General features: G+C 38.1%; 1 protein-coding gene across 2 annotated transcripts in view; it reads right to left on the minus strand.

The window, feature by feature from the left end:
- prex1 (phosphatidylinositol-3,4,5-trisphosphate-dependent Rac exchange factor 1) overlaps positions 1-18,009 on the minus strand; it is an 83,830-nt gene that overhangs the window by 19,538 nt on the left and 46,283 nt on the right. The window contains exons 11-24 of one of the 2 annotated variants that reach the window (XM_066643425.1): positions 17,640-17,740; positions 16,301-16,404; positions 15,554-15,603; positions 12,800-12,875; positions 11,992-12,064; positions 10,155-10,297; positions 9,176-9,268; positions 6,013-6,161; positions 5,593-5,678; positions 4,312-4,451; positions 2,771-2,885; positions 2,287-2,429; positions 1,960-2,121; positions 1,518-1,728 (exon numbers count right to left, since the gene is read on the minus strand). In XM_066643425.1, the coding sequence (XP_066499522.1) occupies positions 1,518-1,728; positions 1,960-2,121; positions 2,287-2,429; positions 2,771-2,885; positions 4,312-4,451; positions 5,593-5,678; positions 6,013-6,161; positions 9,176-9,268; positions 10,155-10,297; positions 11,992-12,064; positions 12,800-12,875; positions 15,554-15,603; positions 16,301-16,404; positions 17,640-17,740 (1,646 nt within the window). Of the gene's footprint in view, positions 1-1,517; positions 1,729-1,959; positions 2,122-2,286; positions 2,469-2,770; positions 2,886-4,311; positions 4,452-5,592; positions 5,679-6,012; positions 6,162-9,175; positions 9,269-10,154; positions 10,298-11,991; positions 12,065-12,799; positions 12,876-15,553; positions 15,604-16,300; positions 16,405-17,639; positions 17,741-18,009 lie in introns of both variants that reach the window. The other variant, XM_066643423.1, reaches the window with a different exon arrangement.

The following is an 18,009-nucleotide window of genomic DNA, read 5'->3' on the forward strand; positions in this document are numbered from 1 at the left end:
TTGCCTTACAGTAGTGAATATCACTAAGGAGGGATTACTTTGTCTACAAACCTTTGGACATATGGTTTGGGTGAGAGGAAAATCATGTAACTTACACTTTGTCTATTTCTTATTTTAATTTTTTAATAGTATATTGTGAAACTAAAGCAGCTACCATCCTCACAAGATCCTCTCCTCAAAAAAAAAATAAAGAACAATATTATTTACGTCAATTTTACTTAGATTTCTTGGACCGCTCTTAAAACCATTCAGAACCAAAGGCCAAACATCAAGCTGTCAAAAAACATGAAAACAAATCTTTGTCTTGAAGACAAGGAAATGATAGAAGGTGGTCCTCGGGGGACTTGGTGGGCTGACATCACTGAGAGAGCCACTCATCATGGCCTAATGGAGTCATAATGGAAGGCTGATTGAGGCAGTTTCAGGCTGAGAGCTTTAAAAAGGCTCTGATTTGCTGTGGGAATAGTCATTACAGCAGGGCATGAAATTTACAAGGCCCTTGTGGTTCCAACTTTACGGTTAATTACTATTTTATGACGTTTAGCTATCATGAAGTGCAGATTTGTTTAATGGAATCTTTGTACAGAGGACACAATCTATCTAACTGCTTTGATAGCAGTTGGTCAATTGGAAAATATCAAAAGAAAACTGGCATTCATACAAACAGCTGGGGTTCATGTTCAAATCTGCCTGTGTTCATAGACAGGCGTCTACTTTAAAGAAGACGCACATGGGAGAAGCGGTACCAAATTAACACAACACAAGGCACTTGTGTTTTGCAGCCATGGTTTAGAAAGACTTGAAAAATGTTTAAGAAAAAACTATTTGTGTGAGCCACAAAGTGAATGCAGCTAATGGATAAATGAAGATTGCATGGCACCAACAAGCATTGTACGAACTGCAAACCTAAATCATTACATCAGTCCTAACACCTAGTGAGCTGCCTAAGAAGGCACTGACTACCATAGACAGCTATTTAAAGTAGGCAGCATTCTAACGGTCATCTGTCCTCATGAGGCAGATATGTGAGATGCTCTAGTTAGAGAGTGATTGCGTCACGGCTTGTTCCCGCCCATAGCACCTTGTTCCCGCCCATAACACCTGTGTTAACTTACCTCACTAGCTAGCATCGCTTCAGTGTTTCAGTGCGCTTGATTCTACTCTTCCCATTTTATCGCTATTTTATTTTTTATTTTTATATGCTCTGGGAGAAAAGTGAAATGGACAGGAGTTGTGCCAGCGTTGCATCATGGAATTGCCTTTGTTGTTGAGGAATGGTTTGATGCTGCTTTAAAATTCAGCCAGATCAAGATATCTTAGTAGACAGCAGAAAGAGGTATCTAAGAATTTGGACACCCTATGTGTTGAGAGTGAGCACACTATGATGTAAAACGCTTTCTAGTTAGACAGTTGACTAGGTTTTGGGGCAGACCTTTTATCTTTACCTCAAACAACAGAAAAAGACAACTGTGTATATTTGACCTTTCGCAGAATTGCTATTTGAAATAAACAATGACCTTGGTCTGGGTCAAGCCCGAAGAAGGAGTTTTTGCGTCCAAAGCGGATGCTGAAAGCCCTGCCAGCTGATGTTGTGCTCTTGGGGCAAGAAACCTGCATCAGGTTCAGGTGACAGTTAGTGGGAACAAAGTCCATGCAGCTCAGAGCATGTGGCTTATTGCTGGCCTGCTTAAATGTGGGAGATGCCTTATTCTGCAGCTCCTCTGCAAACTGGGGAGAAAAACAAAAAACAAAAACATAATCTGTCAGAAGCTGGTTTACTCTTTAAGGTTCACAACTATTGCCTGAGACAATAAAACCATAATATTGTTTTACAATCATGCATTTCTAACTCCTGGTTCTCAACTAGAAATAGTATGTTGTTAGGAAAAATGGATGGAATTCAATATATCACAAACTATGTATTACTACATCAACATAATAATAACTTTAGACTTGTACCTGTCTGTAACTGCAGATGCGCTTCTGAATGCTCTCCAGTTTGATATCACAGATGTTTCTGAACTCATACTGGGGCATGGACACCACCCGCTCACTCTGAGCAATCAACTGACTGCAGCTTGTAACAAAATGGTTGTCATCTTTAGCAAAAGCTTCCAATATCTGAAACAACCCCCACCCAGAAAATCCAGATGTTATGGACATGATAATTGGGCAAACAATTTACAAATGTAGTAGTAAGATGTTCTCTACAATGCTTCACGACGATAACTTTAGTGGTGCCCATCTAAATTCCTGTCAGTCATTCTAAACGTTTCCAGTAGTTACCTTTGCTGTGAGGTTGAAGCAGCCCTTGGGCTCCACCATTTTCTCCAGCACATGGTGCTTGATACCAGCTGAGCTGACATATTCATACACTACGCCATGTTCTAGGTGCACATTATCCACCATCAGATTGACCAGTGGAGCATCTGTAGACAGAGAGAGATGTTCTAGGCCTCTCAGTGGGTCTAAAACATCAGGAAAACCAACAAGAAACTGATCTGTACTCAAAACGTTCAGGGAATAACAGAATGAACAAACAATAGACAAGCTGTTCATTCTATTTCAGATTATATTCAGCAACATTAAAATTTTTAGTCTTTAAGAGTCACTGAACAACGACAATATTGCACTAACAAGCATGGACAAATAGTTGTTGTATGTATTAGTTATTTTCTATCAGCTCACTCTTAAAACCTATAGGGCAAATATACACATGCCACAAAACCAAAACCAATACAACCACACCCACAATCACAACCACAACTACCTGCTCCATTAGAACAGCCGTTTTCCTCTGCATCTGAACCATTCTCAGAGAGGCAAGAGCTGAACGCCGGTTCCTCCACATCGTCATAGACACGATATACCCACTGACCACAACCCTGGATTTGCATATGAACAGGAAGAGAAAAACACAAAGATGACATGATGAAATTTATATATTTGTTACAGTACATTTAGCACATTGACACCACACTACTTCCACAACACAGACATAAATTCTAAAAATAAAACCAGCAATACCAAAAATACATTAAAATATTAGGCTAAATTTTTATTTCAAAATCTCAAGGGAGAGAAGAGAGTAATTGGGACCCCACATTATGGACAAACGACAAATAGATTACATTATATTTGCAGTTAAACGGGATGTCTACAATTGTGGGGAAATGCGGTTCTCTCAGGTTTGTTAACATTGGAAAGCTCCACTTCTTTTAAGGTGGAATGGTGTTTTTGCGGAAAAAAAAGACTCTTGTTTGAACGTGGCTGAAATTGAGCTCTAACTTTTTATTCACTGTTTGAATTACAACAGAAACACGTTTGTAACTAGAGTTGTTTCGTTTTGTATAATTTTCATCTTAAATAATCAGAAATAAGAAAAATAAGTCAATACTACCCACCAATGGAGCCGGAATAAAGCAATATCTTCATCAATATCATGCTTTTCCCCCCGTTGTATAAATAAATGGCAGATTCATTTTCTCTCCCATGAGCTGAGAGAGAAATCCTAGCATACTGGACTGAGTTTTTTACTCATTTACAGAGAGTGGGGTTTTGTAAACACATTAGACCATTTTGAGCACACAAACAGGCTGAAGAGCTAGCAAGTGGTGAGGAAACCTCTTCTGAATTTTATTAAAAAAAAAAGTGTTTTTTGATTACAATCATGTACGTCACTTTTAAGTAAACTGTCCACTGGCAGGCAATATGGAACAAATACTTGACTGATGATATGCTTCAGGACATAATTTTTTTCCTAAAGACAGGAAAGTATTAACAGACAGAATATAGCTGAAGTGTCATAAATTACAATAACATTTCTAATGGGCAGGACAATGAAGCAACAGGTAGTGTCGTGCTCATACAGCTCCAGGGTTTAAGCCACGTCTTGGGTCACTGACTATAAGGAGTTGTGTGTGTTCTCACTGAGTCTGCATGGGATTCTTCTGGGTGCTCCAGTTTTCTCTCACAGTCTAAAAACACATGCTGATATTTTGATTGACCATGCTAAATTATCCATAGGTGTGAGAAAAAGTGTTGGTGTGTGGTGCCATGGGATGAACTGGTGCCCAGTCCAGGGTGTGTTCCTGCCTTGCACCCAGTGATTCCGGGTAGACTCTGGACCCATCACGACACTGAACTCTATAAGTGGTTACAGACCATGAATGAACATCAGGTGACTAACACTTTTGTACACATACAAGATATAAATCCAGGTTCGTATGATAATGGACAACAATAGAACGTAAGATGACAACAACAAAAAAGATAGTTGGTGATGAATCTAGATAAATGAAGGAATCTCACAGGCTCCTGCTGCTCTTCTTCAGGCTGATAGCAGCTAAAGTGTTCCAGCACTTCCTCAAAGCTGCTGTGGCTCATGTTGGCGCCATTCACTTTGAGCACACACTGACCAGGCTGGAGCCCTGCTGCTGCAGCTTCTGACCCTATGCATACACACAAAAAAACATAAGCACATCAGGCTGTAATATCAATAACAATATTTTCCTTCTTATATGACTTAACCTAAAAGCAGCATAAAGATCAGAAATAACAATGTGATCAAAAGTCACCCAGGAAAAAAAATATACTGAAAGGAAGGAAGAAAATGTACCACAGCAGCCTAAACACTAAAGTCAGAATTATTGCAAAAGGGCAACAGAACAGTAAATACCCCAAAAATACCTTTGCTAAGCCAAATATGTGACAGTACATAAACTGTGCCTTTAACAGTTCTCCCCTTTGTCCCGCAGCCATAATAAACTCACTTGCTTTGGTTCGGGTGAAGAATGTAAAGCCTGACAACCCTCTCTGGCCTTAAATTAGCTACATTTTTCCTATGAAGAGATTTATAAGCTTGGAATCTTCTTGAGATGCACAGTTTTTATTGTGAAGATAATACGGCACATTTGACTTTTGCCTTTTTCTGGAATATGTGAAAGGTTTATGGACTTTCGATACCATAAAGGTAACATGCTTGGGCACTTTCCATAATGAAAGCTCTTACCATAATGCCATAAATCTGTACCTTCCCTGCCAATGCCTAGCTGTAAACTAGGGGTTAACCTTAAGGTTCTAGTCAGTGGATCTTTAAAGAACAGCGTATATGGAGAGATTTGGGGCTTTGAGCTTAACCGTGAGTTGGGGAGAAATTTTAAAAGCCCAGATGTTAATCACATGAGCACAGCAGTCTCTGTCATGAATCTCTTTTTTCCTCTTTTGTAAGCTTTTTTTAGAACACCAAACATCTGCCTGACAGGTTAGAGGGAGAGAAAACAATTACGTTCCTTCTTCTGAGGAAATGAAACCCATGGGCTCTTATGAGAAAAGAGAAAAGCAAAGGATTTCATTAAATCAATTCACTGCTGTGATCAGTGACTGAAACAGCTGGTGTGAAATGGCTGTAGAATTAATTTGCTTTAGACAAATTTAACAAAGAGTAACTGAGATCATTCACAAAAAATATATTGGATTAAATTTGCAGTTTCAGTCATGTAACTTCAGGCTCACACCAATATGACAGAAGTAGATTATTAGACTATAAGACTATTTTTGGTGGTTTCTGGAACACTAGAATTGAGAGCTCACCTTTCTTCACGGCATGCACGTATGGCGGTGCAGAGCCCTGCAGTTTGAAGGACAGGCCGTCTCTGCAGTCTGGAACCTTCACAAGCCTTTTATATAACAGACAGAAGGAATCAACAGCATTAATCTACCAGTATCTAAATCTTCAGAGTCCAAATCTTCTGAAAATGTCATCATTCTGGCCTGGTTTTCAAAACTCAAGGCAAAACCTATACAGTTGAAACTCTCAAAATTAAAAGGGTTATCCTTTAAGCTTTGCATAGTACTGTAAATATAAACACATGCAATGTCTCGCCCCATGTCACCTGTCACATTGGTCTAATACTAGTAACAACAATATCACGTTACAGCTGTACTGTCTAGCAGATGTGAACAGTGTGTATGAGTGTTTATCATGTTACAGACATTACAGGAGGAACTCACTCCTTGTTCTTAGTGGCCACCAGCAGACGGAGCGAGCGTCGTATGCAGAAGGACTGGTTGATCATGGTCTCCACTTCAGAGAATGGTCTCAGGAACACTAGGTCTTCATTAATGGAGTAGATCTTCTTGCCCGCCTGCAGTCCCGCCATCTGCACACACAGCAAAACAGCACTCAGGGGAAAATGCAGTAAATTAGCCAAGACATGTTCAGAGTCCTGCTTTTCACCTTTAGTTCTGCACTGGAACTACAGGGCAATAACATACAAAACAGCATCAAGCAACCTGCGTGCCTAAATGATCACACACCCAAAAATCTTGTTTGTTTGTGTGGTTTCTGACTTTTACAGAGTGTTCAGCAGCTGTACTGAAATATTAAGTAAAGTGCAGTTTGTTAGATACAGGATATCTGAATATCAAATAGTCAGTTACTAAAGAAAAACATGCAGCTCTTTTAGGCTCTAAAAAAATACTCATTACAAATCTCAAAGTCCAGGTGATTACTGAAATTTTAGTTCCTGTGTATTTTAATTGACTGACTTCACAGACAAAACAACATACACAAAGTGAAGAGAGCAGTGACAGGGTATTTATATAAAAATCTTTCAATATATGTATATTATCAAGAAAAAAAAGAATCCATCTCTGTCCAAACACAGATATAATCTGACCCTCACATCTTCATAGCTCTTACAAGCACTAAATAAGTCTCTGTGCCAGATGCCGGTATAAAATCGGTAAAATAAGAGCTCTTTAAAAAAGCGGTGCAAGGCTGTGATGGTGGATAAAGCAAGCCTCTATACCCTGAAACACACTGAGTCACTGTGGCTGTGCATTGCTTGTGGAAACAAACTCCTTCCTTCTGCACAGAAGTGTTTAGTATTCCCGACCCGAGCAGACTCTTTCCAATGGTCTTTTGATTAGGCCTTTCTGCCCTTAAGACTGGCCTGGGCTTTTTTTCTTTCTCTTACTGGTAGGCTGTCTGGAGAGGACAGACACCAGCATTGTTGCTGAGGAGAGATGAGAGGGGCACAACAGAAAGAGGAGATAGAGGAGAAAATGGGCCAAATAAACCATCAGAAAGGGCAATTATTACTTTTACCTTCAGGAAATGCATCATGACCTGAAGAATACTACCAGAAAGAAAAACAGCTTTGTTATAAATCTAATACACACAATTTCTCTCTAAACCTGAGCTCATCAGCCATGACATGTTTCAGAAAATACTGACTTCAAGACTGTTCATGGATGTGTGTTTGTTTGATATTTTTAATCAAATACATAAGACACATAAGCAGGTCTATTACAGGTTAATATACAACTCTGCAGACTTTGAGGCAGGTGTGTGATTTGGGTGTTTAGTGTTTAGTAGCATGATGATACTTAGCAGCGCATAATTTCCGTTACTTGTTAGAAATAATAATTCTGAAACATCAGCAAAATAATACAGAAGCAAACCTTAGGCACCTTAGGCATACATAAATCAAACTATTGGATAACAGTTGTGAAAATGTAATTATTCAATAAAATATGATGACAATAATTCCAAGTGTTTTTGAGGTACCTCTGATACTATGGACTCATTTTCATTTACAGTGATTATAGAAAACATTTTCATGGAGATGTGTTTTACAAAACTGGAATTTGTCTATAAAATTAAGGCTACAAGTCAACATTTATTATTTTTATTGTATTTAAATGCTTTTTTAAAATTTTTCTTTGTTTGGTAGCTGCATAATTTCTTGTATTTTGTTACAGTTTTGAGGCCTTCAGTGGTCATTTAAAAAGTCAAAAACAGTTCAAAATGAGAGTCGCTGTGTTCAAATCTTTGAGTGACGATGTATTTAGCCTATAAAGAACAAGGAGGGGAGGGAGGATTGATAGAGCCATACATAGAGTGAGTGACAGGCACAGGAGAGAGAGTAATGAGTAAAGGAAATAGAGAAAGAATGATGAGAAAGGAGAATGAGAAAGAGAGAGGGTGGCGCTGGAACTGTGAGGAGAATGTGATGAGGCATGCCTAATTGTCTCTGAAGCAGAAGAAGTGAGAGAGGAGCCAGAGAAGGAGTGAATTAAGAAAGCGTGACCCGTGCTTGATTGACTGGCTGCACATCTGAGCAGCCAGTGACGTATGTGTGAGGACACAAATAGATTTACAGTTTGGCTCCACTTATTCCCTCTGTTATTATCATCAGCAGTACAGTTTTAGCTTAATGAGGAGAGAAAGCTGGTGATAGTAAGGGTGCATGTTTGCAATGGCCTTGGCTAATGGATTCTGATCTGTGCTGCATATTTATGCTGCAAATAACATAAACCAGGTAAATGCACACAAATTCCAGAAGTGGTGTTTTTTTTCCCAAAAAAGTCCCACTCTTTAAAACAAATTACATTTTTTCTCCATTTCAAATTTAAATACAACAGTCAAGATAATTATAATAAATAAAATAGAACAAAAATTATATATACATTTTTTTCACTGTCAGAAATCATTATATCTTCAGGTCCCTAAGGGGTCCCATCAATTACGAAGAAAACTGGTTCAGAAAATAATAATTCAGTGTTAGGGCAGTGCCAGATTCAGCTCAGTAAATGTATTCAATGATGCTTAATCACAAAACACTAATTAGTTGCTTTGAAATGATTATGTGGCTGTATATTGCACAAACTCTAATGGGAAATCCCTCAAACAGCTCATAAACCTCAGACACACCCTAACACATTAAAAAAACATTATCTCAGGAGAATTTGCACTTATCCTTGAAATCCAGGGTCAACAAACACCTCCTGAAGATCCACGTACATGCAGAGTTCAGCTCCAACACATTTCAAACACACCTGAACCAGTTGATAACAGTCTTACAAAAAATAAATAATAATAAATTGTTGGATCAAGTACAGCTGACTGGACGCTCAACTGAAACTGCGGACTCTCCACGAAAAACTGTTGTAAATAAAATCTTACAGTGCAATGCACATACATTCATGTTGCATTATGTAACCTTTTGGGATTTGGGGGATTTAAAAACTTCTCTGGTCGAAATGGGTAATTGCACACAACATGCAACAGAACATTGTCGCATCGATTGTGATCTGGTCCCTCCTTCAAGCACATGCTACTTCTTTACATACTGCAACATTCAGCAGTTTTGAAGACCACAGATCCTACCTCAGCATAAGATCCTCTGGTTACACTCCTCACTACAATGGCCTTGTTCTTCTCCTCAATCTCAAATCCATAATCCTCCTCCTCAGGATGAATCTGTGGAAGTCAGAAACAGGCCGCAGGTCATTAATGTGTTAGCAGCTTCCCTACTACTCAGGAGAGACAAAACCTGAGAGAATGCTAAACGTTCATTAGAAAAATCAAGGTCAATTACGACAGACTTTCCTCCTCACGTTTCTCTGTGCACCTACTGTGCTTAAAGAATTCACAGCCCACTGCCATGGTAAAAAAAAGGGGTCATAATGAAGGTGTTTGCTTTTGATGAGAGAAGAAAGAGAGCACTGAAAGAAATTCTGCACTGAAGGGATGAAAGAGTAGTGTGTAAAGGTCAGGGTGATTAGACCGGTGGATGAAGAGCTTCCTAAATGCACCTGCACCTGCTGGAGAGATCTATGTGTGTGATGCAGTTGCGTGAGAGCAGGAGCATGTGCAATCAAACCCTTTCAAAAAGTCTGGAAACCATAAACTGAACAGTCTTCTTTTTTATTTTTTTTTAAACCACACACACACTCAAATATTAGCTTTGGGCTGTGATGCAGTGGAAGCTCTGGAGCACTGCATTCTCTCTCCGACAATTTCATAAAGAGTTTTGGTGAGCATCAGGTTTGAGCTCATTAACATAGCAAATGCGCACAGTAATATTCCAACAGTATAAAAGTAGAGTATAGGCTTTCCCCGCTGAAGCTCTTCATTTTAGAATAGGTTTTCAATGAGCAGGTGTCCACAGACTTTAGGCCATATAGTGTGTAAGACCCCATATAAAAGTGGATCAAGTTTATTTTAAAAGATCCAGTAATGAAGTGTGTTTCCACAGCCCAACAGATGTAACCATGCAAATAAATCAGAAATGTGTTTCTAAAGCCCAAGTAATGTTTCCAGAGCTAAAAGTTGGGTTATGCTTAAGTGCATGGATGATATCTACCAGAAGGGACTTGACAAGGATGTTCTCGATGAGTTTGAAGTCATTACGAAGCTGCTTGCTCTTGGTGCTGGTGCCTTCTGTCTCTTCATCAGCATAGAACCGGAAGAACTGAGAATCGTCCTTAAACTCACTCTTCTCTAAAACTGCAGCAGATGGAAAAAAAAGAGAAAAGCAGTGAATCAGTAATTTTGAGTCCATGAGTAGGAAGGAGGGCATTCATCCTCCCACATCCCTCAGTGCACAGAGGGCATACATCTGCTGACCTCACAGAATGGAATATACTAAAATACTAAGACTCTTAAATTATATCTAATAATCTACTACATTTAAGATGATCCACTACCTGTATTTATAAGAATACTTGTAATATTATTAGGAAATGGTTTAACTGTGCTCATTTTTTAACATTCGAATACCTTGTATCACTTAATAATGAATAGATTCCTCAGGCCTAAGCTGATGACTGGTGTTGCTATCTTGTGTATTTCCATGAGTGATTAATGACAGGAAATCAGCTGTTTGTGAAAAAAGCGTCCACGTAAGTTTTTCCTCTAAAAGAGAAAGTGACAGATATGTTTGCAAAGAGATTTTGGATGGACAAGATGTTCCAGGACTCCAAGCAAAACATCATTGAGGTTTGTTTTGTGAGTGAACTGAACAAGTAGTGCTGTTATTTCTTTAGCAGGAAGTCTGACTGTCCTTCTTACTGAAGTGGTGTGTGTGTGTGTTTATGTTTATCTCACTGAGAAGCTTCTGTTTTTTTAGTGCTTTTGTTCCAGTCTAACCCCTAGATACTGTCCTAACAGCTGGGTACCTTTGACACACACACACACACACACACACAAATACATACAAACACAAACACACACACACTTTGGCACTCTGCCAGACATTCAGCCTCAGGGGTTCATTAAGAACCTCAAGGGAAACCTAAAATGACTTGCTTCGGTACAAGAGTAATCAATACATTTGAACAGGAAAGGGCTGTAAAATTACATTAGGATTGGCACCTGCAAATTTCCAGAAAACAGATAACGACACTAATGATATTACACCTGTTATAAATAAATAATTAAATAAATATACAGATAAAAAGTCAGTTTCCACAAAAAGAAGAAAAGAAAAAGTATTTTTAAAATTAAACGCAAAGTTATAAAGTGTAAAATCATCTGATCTGATAAAATCTTCTGATTTCCACCACACATCCAACAACTCCCTAATAATGTTTCACTGAACAATACAGTACATAAATAAAATTATTTACTTATGTACTAATGTAAACATATTGTTTATATACAAAATATGTATTTAAAAAACTACAAAAACAAAAAACATTGAGGAAATGACATTTTTGCATCCTCTGTAAACTATAGTAAGATGCTTAAACACAAACAGCCACATGGAATCGCAATCACACAGCCATATTTTAATCTCACACAGACATGGTTCACTCCCGTGCCCCAGACACCAGACGTGTTGCAATAGCAAACACAACAAGCCAAGGAACACTGTAAATTCTGTTTATGGCAAAATCAGCAGGTCAGTCAGGAATGACGTGCAGAGATATTTCCAGGCCTTCTGTGGTTTCCTTTCACTCTTGCTTTCATTTGTGAACTCTCACCTCAAAGCTTTCGTATATTTAACCATAGGCATTCCAGGAGGCCTAGCAATCAACTAGCGGCAGGCCTATTGCTGTTAAAAAAATGGTAGTGCTGACATTCCTCTCATAAAATAACACAATATGATCCACTTAATGGTCACATTTATTGTTATATAAACCTCTTCACTCACACTAAACCTGCCAGTCAATGAAGCTGCCAGAACTGAAAGATTTTACCGTGGTGCATGAAGCCATTGTTGCAAAGACCGACCCCAAGTGTGACGGCATCCTCCCGAGTAGAAGAATCTCCCTGTTTAAATAAAAGTCAAAGCATAACATAATGTTTCACCTAACTATTAACATGAGCTTTCTGCAAAAGATTTATTTGCCATAGACATTTATGTCCCTTAATTAAACGCAGTCACTTGTTTGCTTTTTATTGTCTCGCCCTAGAACTACTGTGCTAATGTAGCACCTAAACAACTAAAGGAAACTTACAGGCACGATTCCAATAAAGAAGCCCCAGGTAAATTTGCTTCTGTGGTTATACCAAATGTGTTGAAATGTACACAGTAATCTGATAATGTCAGAAAATCAGATTTGGCTGTAATCCGTTTTACAAGTTTACAAGCACTTTAGTAATTTGATCATGAGAAAACACGACTGTCTACATAAGTCAGTAATCAGTTTTTTTTCTAAATACAGGACATGCACCTTTAGAAATGTTTAGCAACTTGCCTAGAAACTCCCCCCAGTGCAGCACATGATGAAAAATTTAAACTTCTTCAAGCAGTTTTCCTAATTCAACTCTAAACTTTGAGTTAAACTATGTTATTATTATTATTACATTATATTACAAAGTACATTATTATTATCATTGCAAAGACCATCTGTAGTATGTGGAGATATAATATGTATGAGTTATAAGCGAGTGAGTGTGAGTATGTGTACAGGATGTGTACATGTGGTGGGGATTGTACACTTCTGGATTGTTGGTCCTTTCTCTGTAAGGTACATGTGTGTGTTTGAGTTGGTGTCACTTTACCTGTGACAGGAGCCAGTCTACCAGTTTACTGGCTGGCAGCACTGACTTAAATGTCTTCAGGTGGTGATCCCGATCTCTGCATGGAGTAGAAAAGGCATGAGCATTAACACAACAACATATGAAAAAAGTGCTATTCTTTCATTTTCTCTTTTTGTGTCTATTTTATTGCAGCAGAAAAAGGATGAGACGTCTAAGCAGGGCATAAATCAGTTACTATTTTAGACAACGTTTGAAAAAACCTTTTCAGAAAAGATTTATTCAAATTTCACTTCTGTTTGAATGTGAATAGGAATTGGTGTGTGCATGCACGTGAGAGAGAGAGAGAGAGAGAGAGAGAGAGAGAGAGAGAGAGAGAGAGCATTTATGAGAAAGGTAGTGAGAAGCAAAGTAAAGTGAGACAGGAATGGATGGGATAGAAAGTGAGAGAGGGGCAGAGGAAAAGAGTGAAAGAGAGAGTGAAAGACAGAATAAGAGAGAAACTAAGAAATAGAAACTTACAGAAAATGCAGGTAGATAGAGCAGATAACCACATTAGGAAACTGTTAGGGCCACATGAGGTTCACATACAATCAATGGAAAATGTTGATCATTTAGATCTGACCACACTGAATCTGACAACACTAACACAAAGGCGAGGGATGTGTCCCCTCAACAGCAAGCCCCTAACAGAGCTGATTTTTCCACTTCTACACAGCCTTTATCAGCAACCCTCAGAGCCAGTCAAACAGGACGTGCTAAAACAAAACTACAGAATTTGAGGAGGAAGGCTGAGGAGGAGCTTTTTGAACTGAGCACATTGGAGAATGTATCTAACTGTGATTTTTCTAACAAATATGGTAAGGATATTCTTGGGCTGAACACTGAGTGTAGTGCCAGACGATCAGTTCAAAGGTGTGTACTTCTTAAGACACATTAAATGATATGATATGATATGACTTTCAAATTCAGATTCTGATATAAAAACATACCATCAACACAAAACCTAAAGGGGACACATTATCAAAATAACCTCATTTTTTTCGGCACAGTAGCACATTCTTTTTGAGCTCTGGAGTGCAACTGTGAAAATAGTCAACAACTGTGAAATAACCAACCCTGTCAGTCTTTTATGAGCTGCCTAATTCAGAAAAGCTGAGATAAAATCAGTCATTCTTATTATACACTGCTTTTTCCCATCAGGTGTACCACCCTCTCATCTGCGTATATCCGATCACAGTGCTAGATTCATAGAACTTAGTAAAAAAAATAATAACAGAGAAGAAAGAGAACCAAGCGTAAGTGGATAAAAAGCAGAGGTTCTTCTCCTCACACTTCCTGTGCAGTTGGATTAAAGTGAGCAATGGCTTATTCTGGTTTAAAAGAACAGGTGCTGAAACCTGTCGTTCTGAACAGGGCTGTTAAGAGAGGGAAAATGGACCTGTGGTGTTTGATAATTATGCTAGGCAGACTACAAACTGTACATGTTGCTAGAGATTGAGCATATTTTTATCCTTTTATAAAAATAAAATTACAATAAAACCCCAAGGGTTAACTTCAGGAGATTCTGGCCCTTAACTATGGCCCCTTATGTTTCCTAATGAAGCACTAGTGACAGCTTAGTCCTTAGACACACAATGCACACATCACAGACCACTAGTGGAATAATATTACACAGAAATGATAAGGTCATGCCAGTTTAACACCTGGCACTTCCTGTGAATTTTTTGTGTAGGTTTCACAGAGAGCAGAGCAAAGGCAGAGATCAACCCTTCGTTTATTTCATTTCTAGTCAGAACATGGCATGACAAGTTTATTTATAGAGCACCTTTCAAAAAACTATAGAGAATCCTCAATAACAAAATAAAATATTACATGTTTTAAATATTGAATGTGTCTAACCTTTGTTTTTATTATAACTTACTTTTTCAGTTTTCTTTTTTTTTTTTTTTTTTTAAATCTTTAGAGATATTTTCCAAAGTTCTGTCTTATATGTTTTGGGGTCTGTCTGCTGAAAAAGCAGCCAATTCTCTGTTTGATTTACGAATTTCCTTCATTTCTGTCCAGTCCCTTTTCTCATTAACATCATCTATGGAACTACACATCATTACTGTTCAGCTTTGGCAGACATTTAAATGTTACAAAATACTACTGAAAATGTTTCTGGTAGAAAAAAAGGCAAGTGACAGGATTCTCCATTACATTATGTAGCATTTGCTACAACAAACTAAACTTTAAACCGTAGCAAGAAAAGAAGAACAGCAGCAGAGCATTAAATTGGCCAACAACATTAAATGCTTAGGCCAGAATGCTCCATTAACTGTAATGATAGCTAATCTTCTGCATATTCTATCCATTTGTTCATCTTTATCAGCATGCTATGAAAAATTCTTCGCTGTGACATGGCAAGCATAACATTTTCAATGAGGAAACACTTTTACCACAGAGCACCAACTGATATAAAAAAAATTAAATGAATCAAGCTGAAAAAATGCTGTCGTTTTATATTCCTGTGATTTGCTTGTTATCTATCAGTAAGGGAGAGGGAGAGAGAGCTGATAAAACACATCAGCAGCCTTGAATATTCCATCTTACAAATACCTGCGGTTTTACGATTACTCATGAGCAAAATACTGCATACTGTCATAAATACCTTTTAAATTTTACAGTAAATTCATCTTTGTGAACTCTGGATCTAACATTAGAAATCCCTGCTGTACATCAGGGTTAAGCATGAAGTCATGTATGGGTGACAGGAGACTAATGGAAGGTACTTACTTGATTACAGGTGTGAACAGGCTGTGGAGACGACAGTAAAGTCTCACACCCTGCAAGTAAACACACAAACACATACAGTCATTCTCCCATACTGCCTTTCTCTAAACAGCTCAATCAGGACTCCATTATATCAACAGTACAGAGATGGAATAGCAGCTGAGCTTCTCAATGTTGTGAGCAGTGATGTATCTCTATACATCAACATTTCCCAGTACAGCTGAGCTCTCAGGTAGGGACAGAAAACTGAAGCTTGAAGCAAACGCAGAATACTAGCAACGAAATTGTTATTTTTATTTATTTATTCATTTGAAAATTCATTTAAGCTGTAATTCATAATTTACACATTCGTTGAAGGATGTGGAGACATTTTTAGTGTCATATTTAACATTCTATAAAAACAACTGTGGTTTTGTAGCTGTTTAAACATTTTAAACAGTGGTTATAAAGTTTAAATATCTGCCATCTAAGGCCAGGATTCATGGAGAGCATAACTGTCTGTTAAAAGAGATAAAGAAAACGAGCACTTAGCTTTCCCCTCCAAGAATGTTGAGCTATCCAGTGATATTATATTAGAAGCAGCAAAATATAACTTTACATATCTTAGAGAAAGCTTGGGCTAAATGGGGGAACTGGTAATGTCTAAAACATCAAGGTTAAATTATAAATTAGCCCAAACCAAATTCTGATTTCTAAAGAAAATTAAAAATACATGTCTGTTTTCCGTGAAGTTGTGGTTAGTGGAATTACCTTCGATACAATATCCTCCATCTCACTCCTTGCTTTGTAGGTGCCGTCATCATAGCGGAACCGATAAAGCACCTGCTCGTTTTTGAACTGGTGCTTGTCCGACACTACAACAGAGTAAAAAACACTCTTACACAACAGGGTCTCCTTTTATATCCACTGCTCTCTTCTGCTGTTGAACCAAAGTGGTTGTATTTGTTGGTTAATTTAGACTTAAACTATCTACACTCTACAATGTGAGGCTCCTTTGAAAAACAATTACAAATAGAAACATCATATTTATTCTACTATACAAATACATAGAAGCAAATTAAATTTCAGTATTCAGACAGCAGTGTCACTATGACTTTGTCCAATTCTTCAATCCCTGCCACTAGGGCCATTTTCTGATGTCATAGCTTTGTTGTCTGACAAGAATAATTCTCTCCAATCCCATTTGGAATATGCTTGATTGAACAGAATTGAAAGAAAACACACACACACACACACACACACACACCCCTGTCTTGCTGCATAGGTGCAGTTACAAGGGTGTGTTATTATCCCTGGCTCAGACTTGGGATAAGGTAAACACTCCATTTCATCCATTATTCATGGCCATGTTGGTTTATACCACTGCTCATCCACTTGCAAGCACTGAGAGCAAATCTTAAGATGAGCTTAGGTGCTGGAGGCATGCTGACGTGGGGCACATACACAAAATCGATATATATATATATATATATACACAGAGACTGAAACTGCAATGTAATCAAAAAAGATAATGAAGCCTATTTTTTCACAAATTTAAGTGTAAAAATTAGGTATTATATTCTGCTTTTACAAATTGAGTAAAATGTTATTGTTATGCGTACCTGCAATTAATCCAGTTAAAGGAACTCTATGTAGTATATTTACCCTAAAATTACAGAACGATTGGGACGTTCCACTGACCTGTTATAGGGAGAACCGAGCCTGTCACTTCTACTCCAGGCTCAGCACTGGATACTCCACTATATAACTTTTGGAGGAGGGTAGGAAACCAGCCCATTCCCTCTTCCTTTGGTTTCAGGACAGTGCTGTATAAACGAATTACACTCTGCAATTGTAGCGGGAGGCCACAAGCAAAAATACTCAATATTACCTAGTGTTACTTTAATTGCTTGATGGCCTTAGTAAATTCCATTTACATAATTTATTGACAATTATAACTAGACGTCTAAGCGTTAAAGAAGGCACTGACAGAACGAATGATCATTTAAAAAAAATGTGATGAAAGACAGAGAGGGGAAAACGAGGAGGAGGGAGATGTCTGTGTTAATTCACAAAAAATCTGGAGAAAGGGAAAGCAAGATTTTCTCACCATGGTGGATGAGGCCATTCTCCAACAGAGCTTGACCCAAATTGATGCCTTCCTCTGGTTTACTAATCTCTCCAGTCTCCAACAGCCAGGCTACAAACTCACTGCACACATGAACAGAAACATGAAGCCCACGTTATCCTCGGCAGAAGACCACACTCTCATGTTTACGTGACAAATCTCATTTATACCCTTTTCCTCTTACTCCAAGTATAATTTTGTTTTCTTCTTAATTTTATAGATAACAGTTTTGTCAGAAACCAGAGAAGCAACTCTATTTGGGATTACTCATGTTGTCCACTGAAGTCAAAACAATTCTATTCCTGGATATTCAACATGGAAAGTGATTTTCACTGTTTTCTCAAACTAATGT

This window comes from Hoplias malabaricus, chromosome 14, assembly GCF_029633855.1.
Source record: "Hoplias malabaricus isolate fHopMal1 chromosome 14, fHopMal1.hap1, whole genome shotgun sequence".
NCBI classification, from domain to species: Eukaryota; Metazoa; Chordata; class Actinopteri; order Characiformes; family Erythrinidae; genus Hoplias; species Hoplias malabaricus.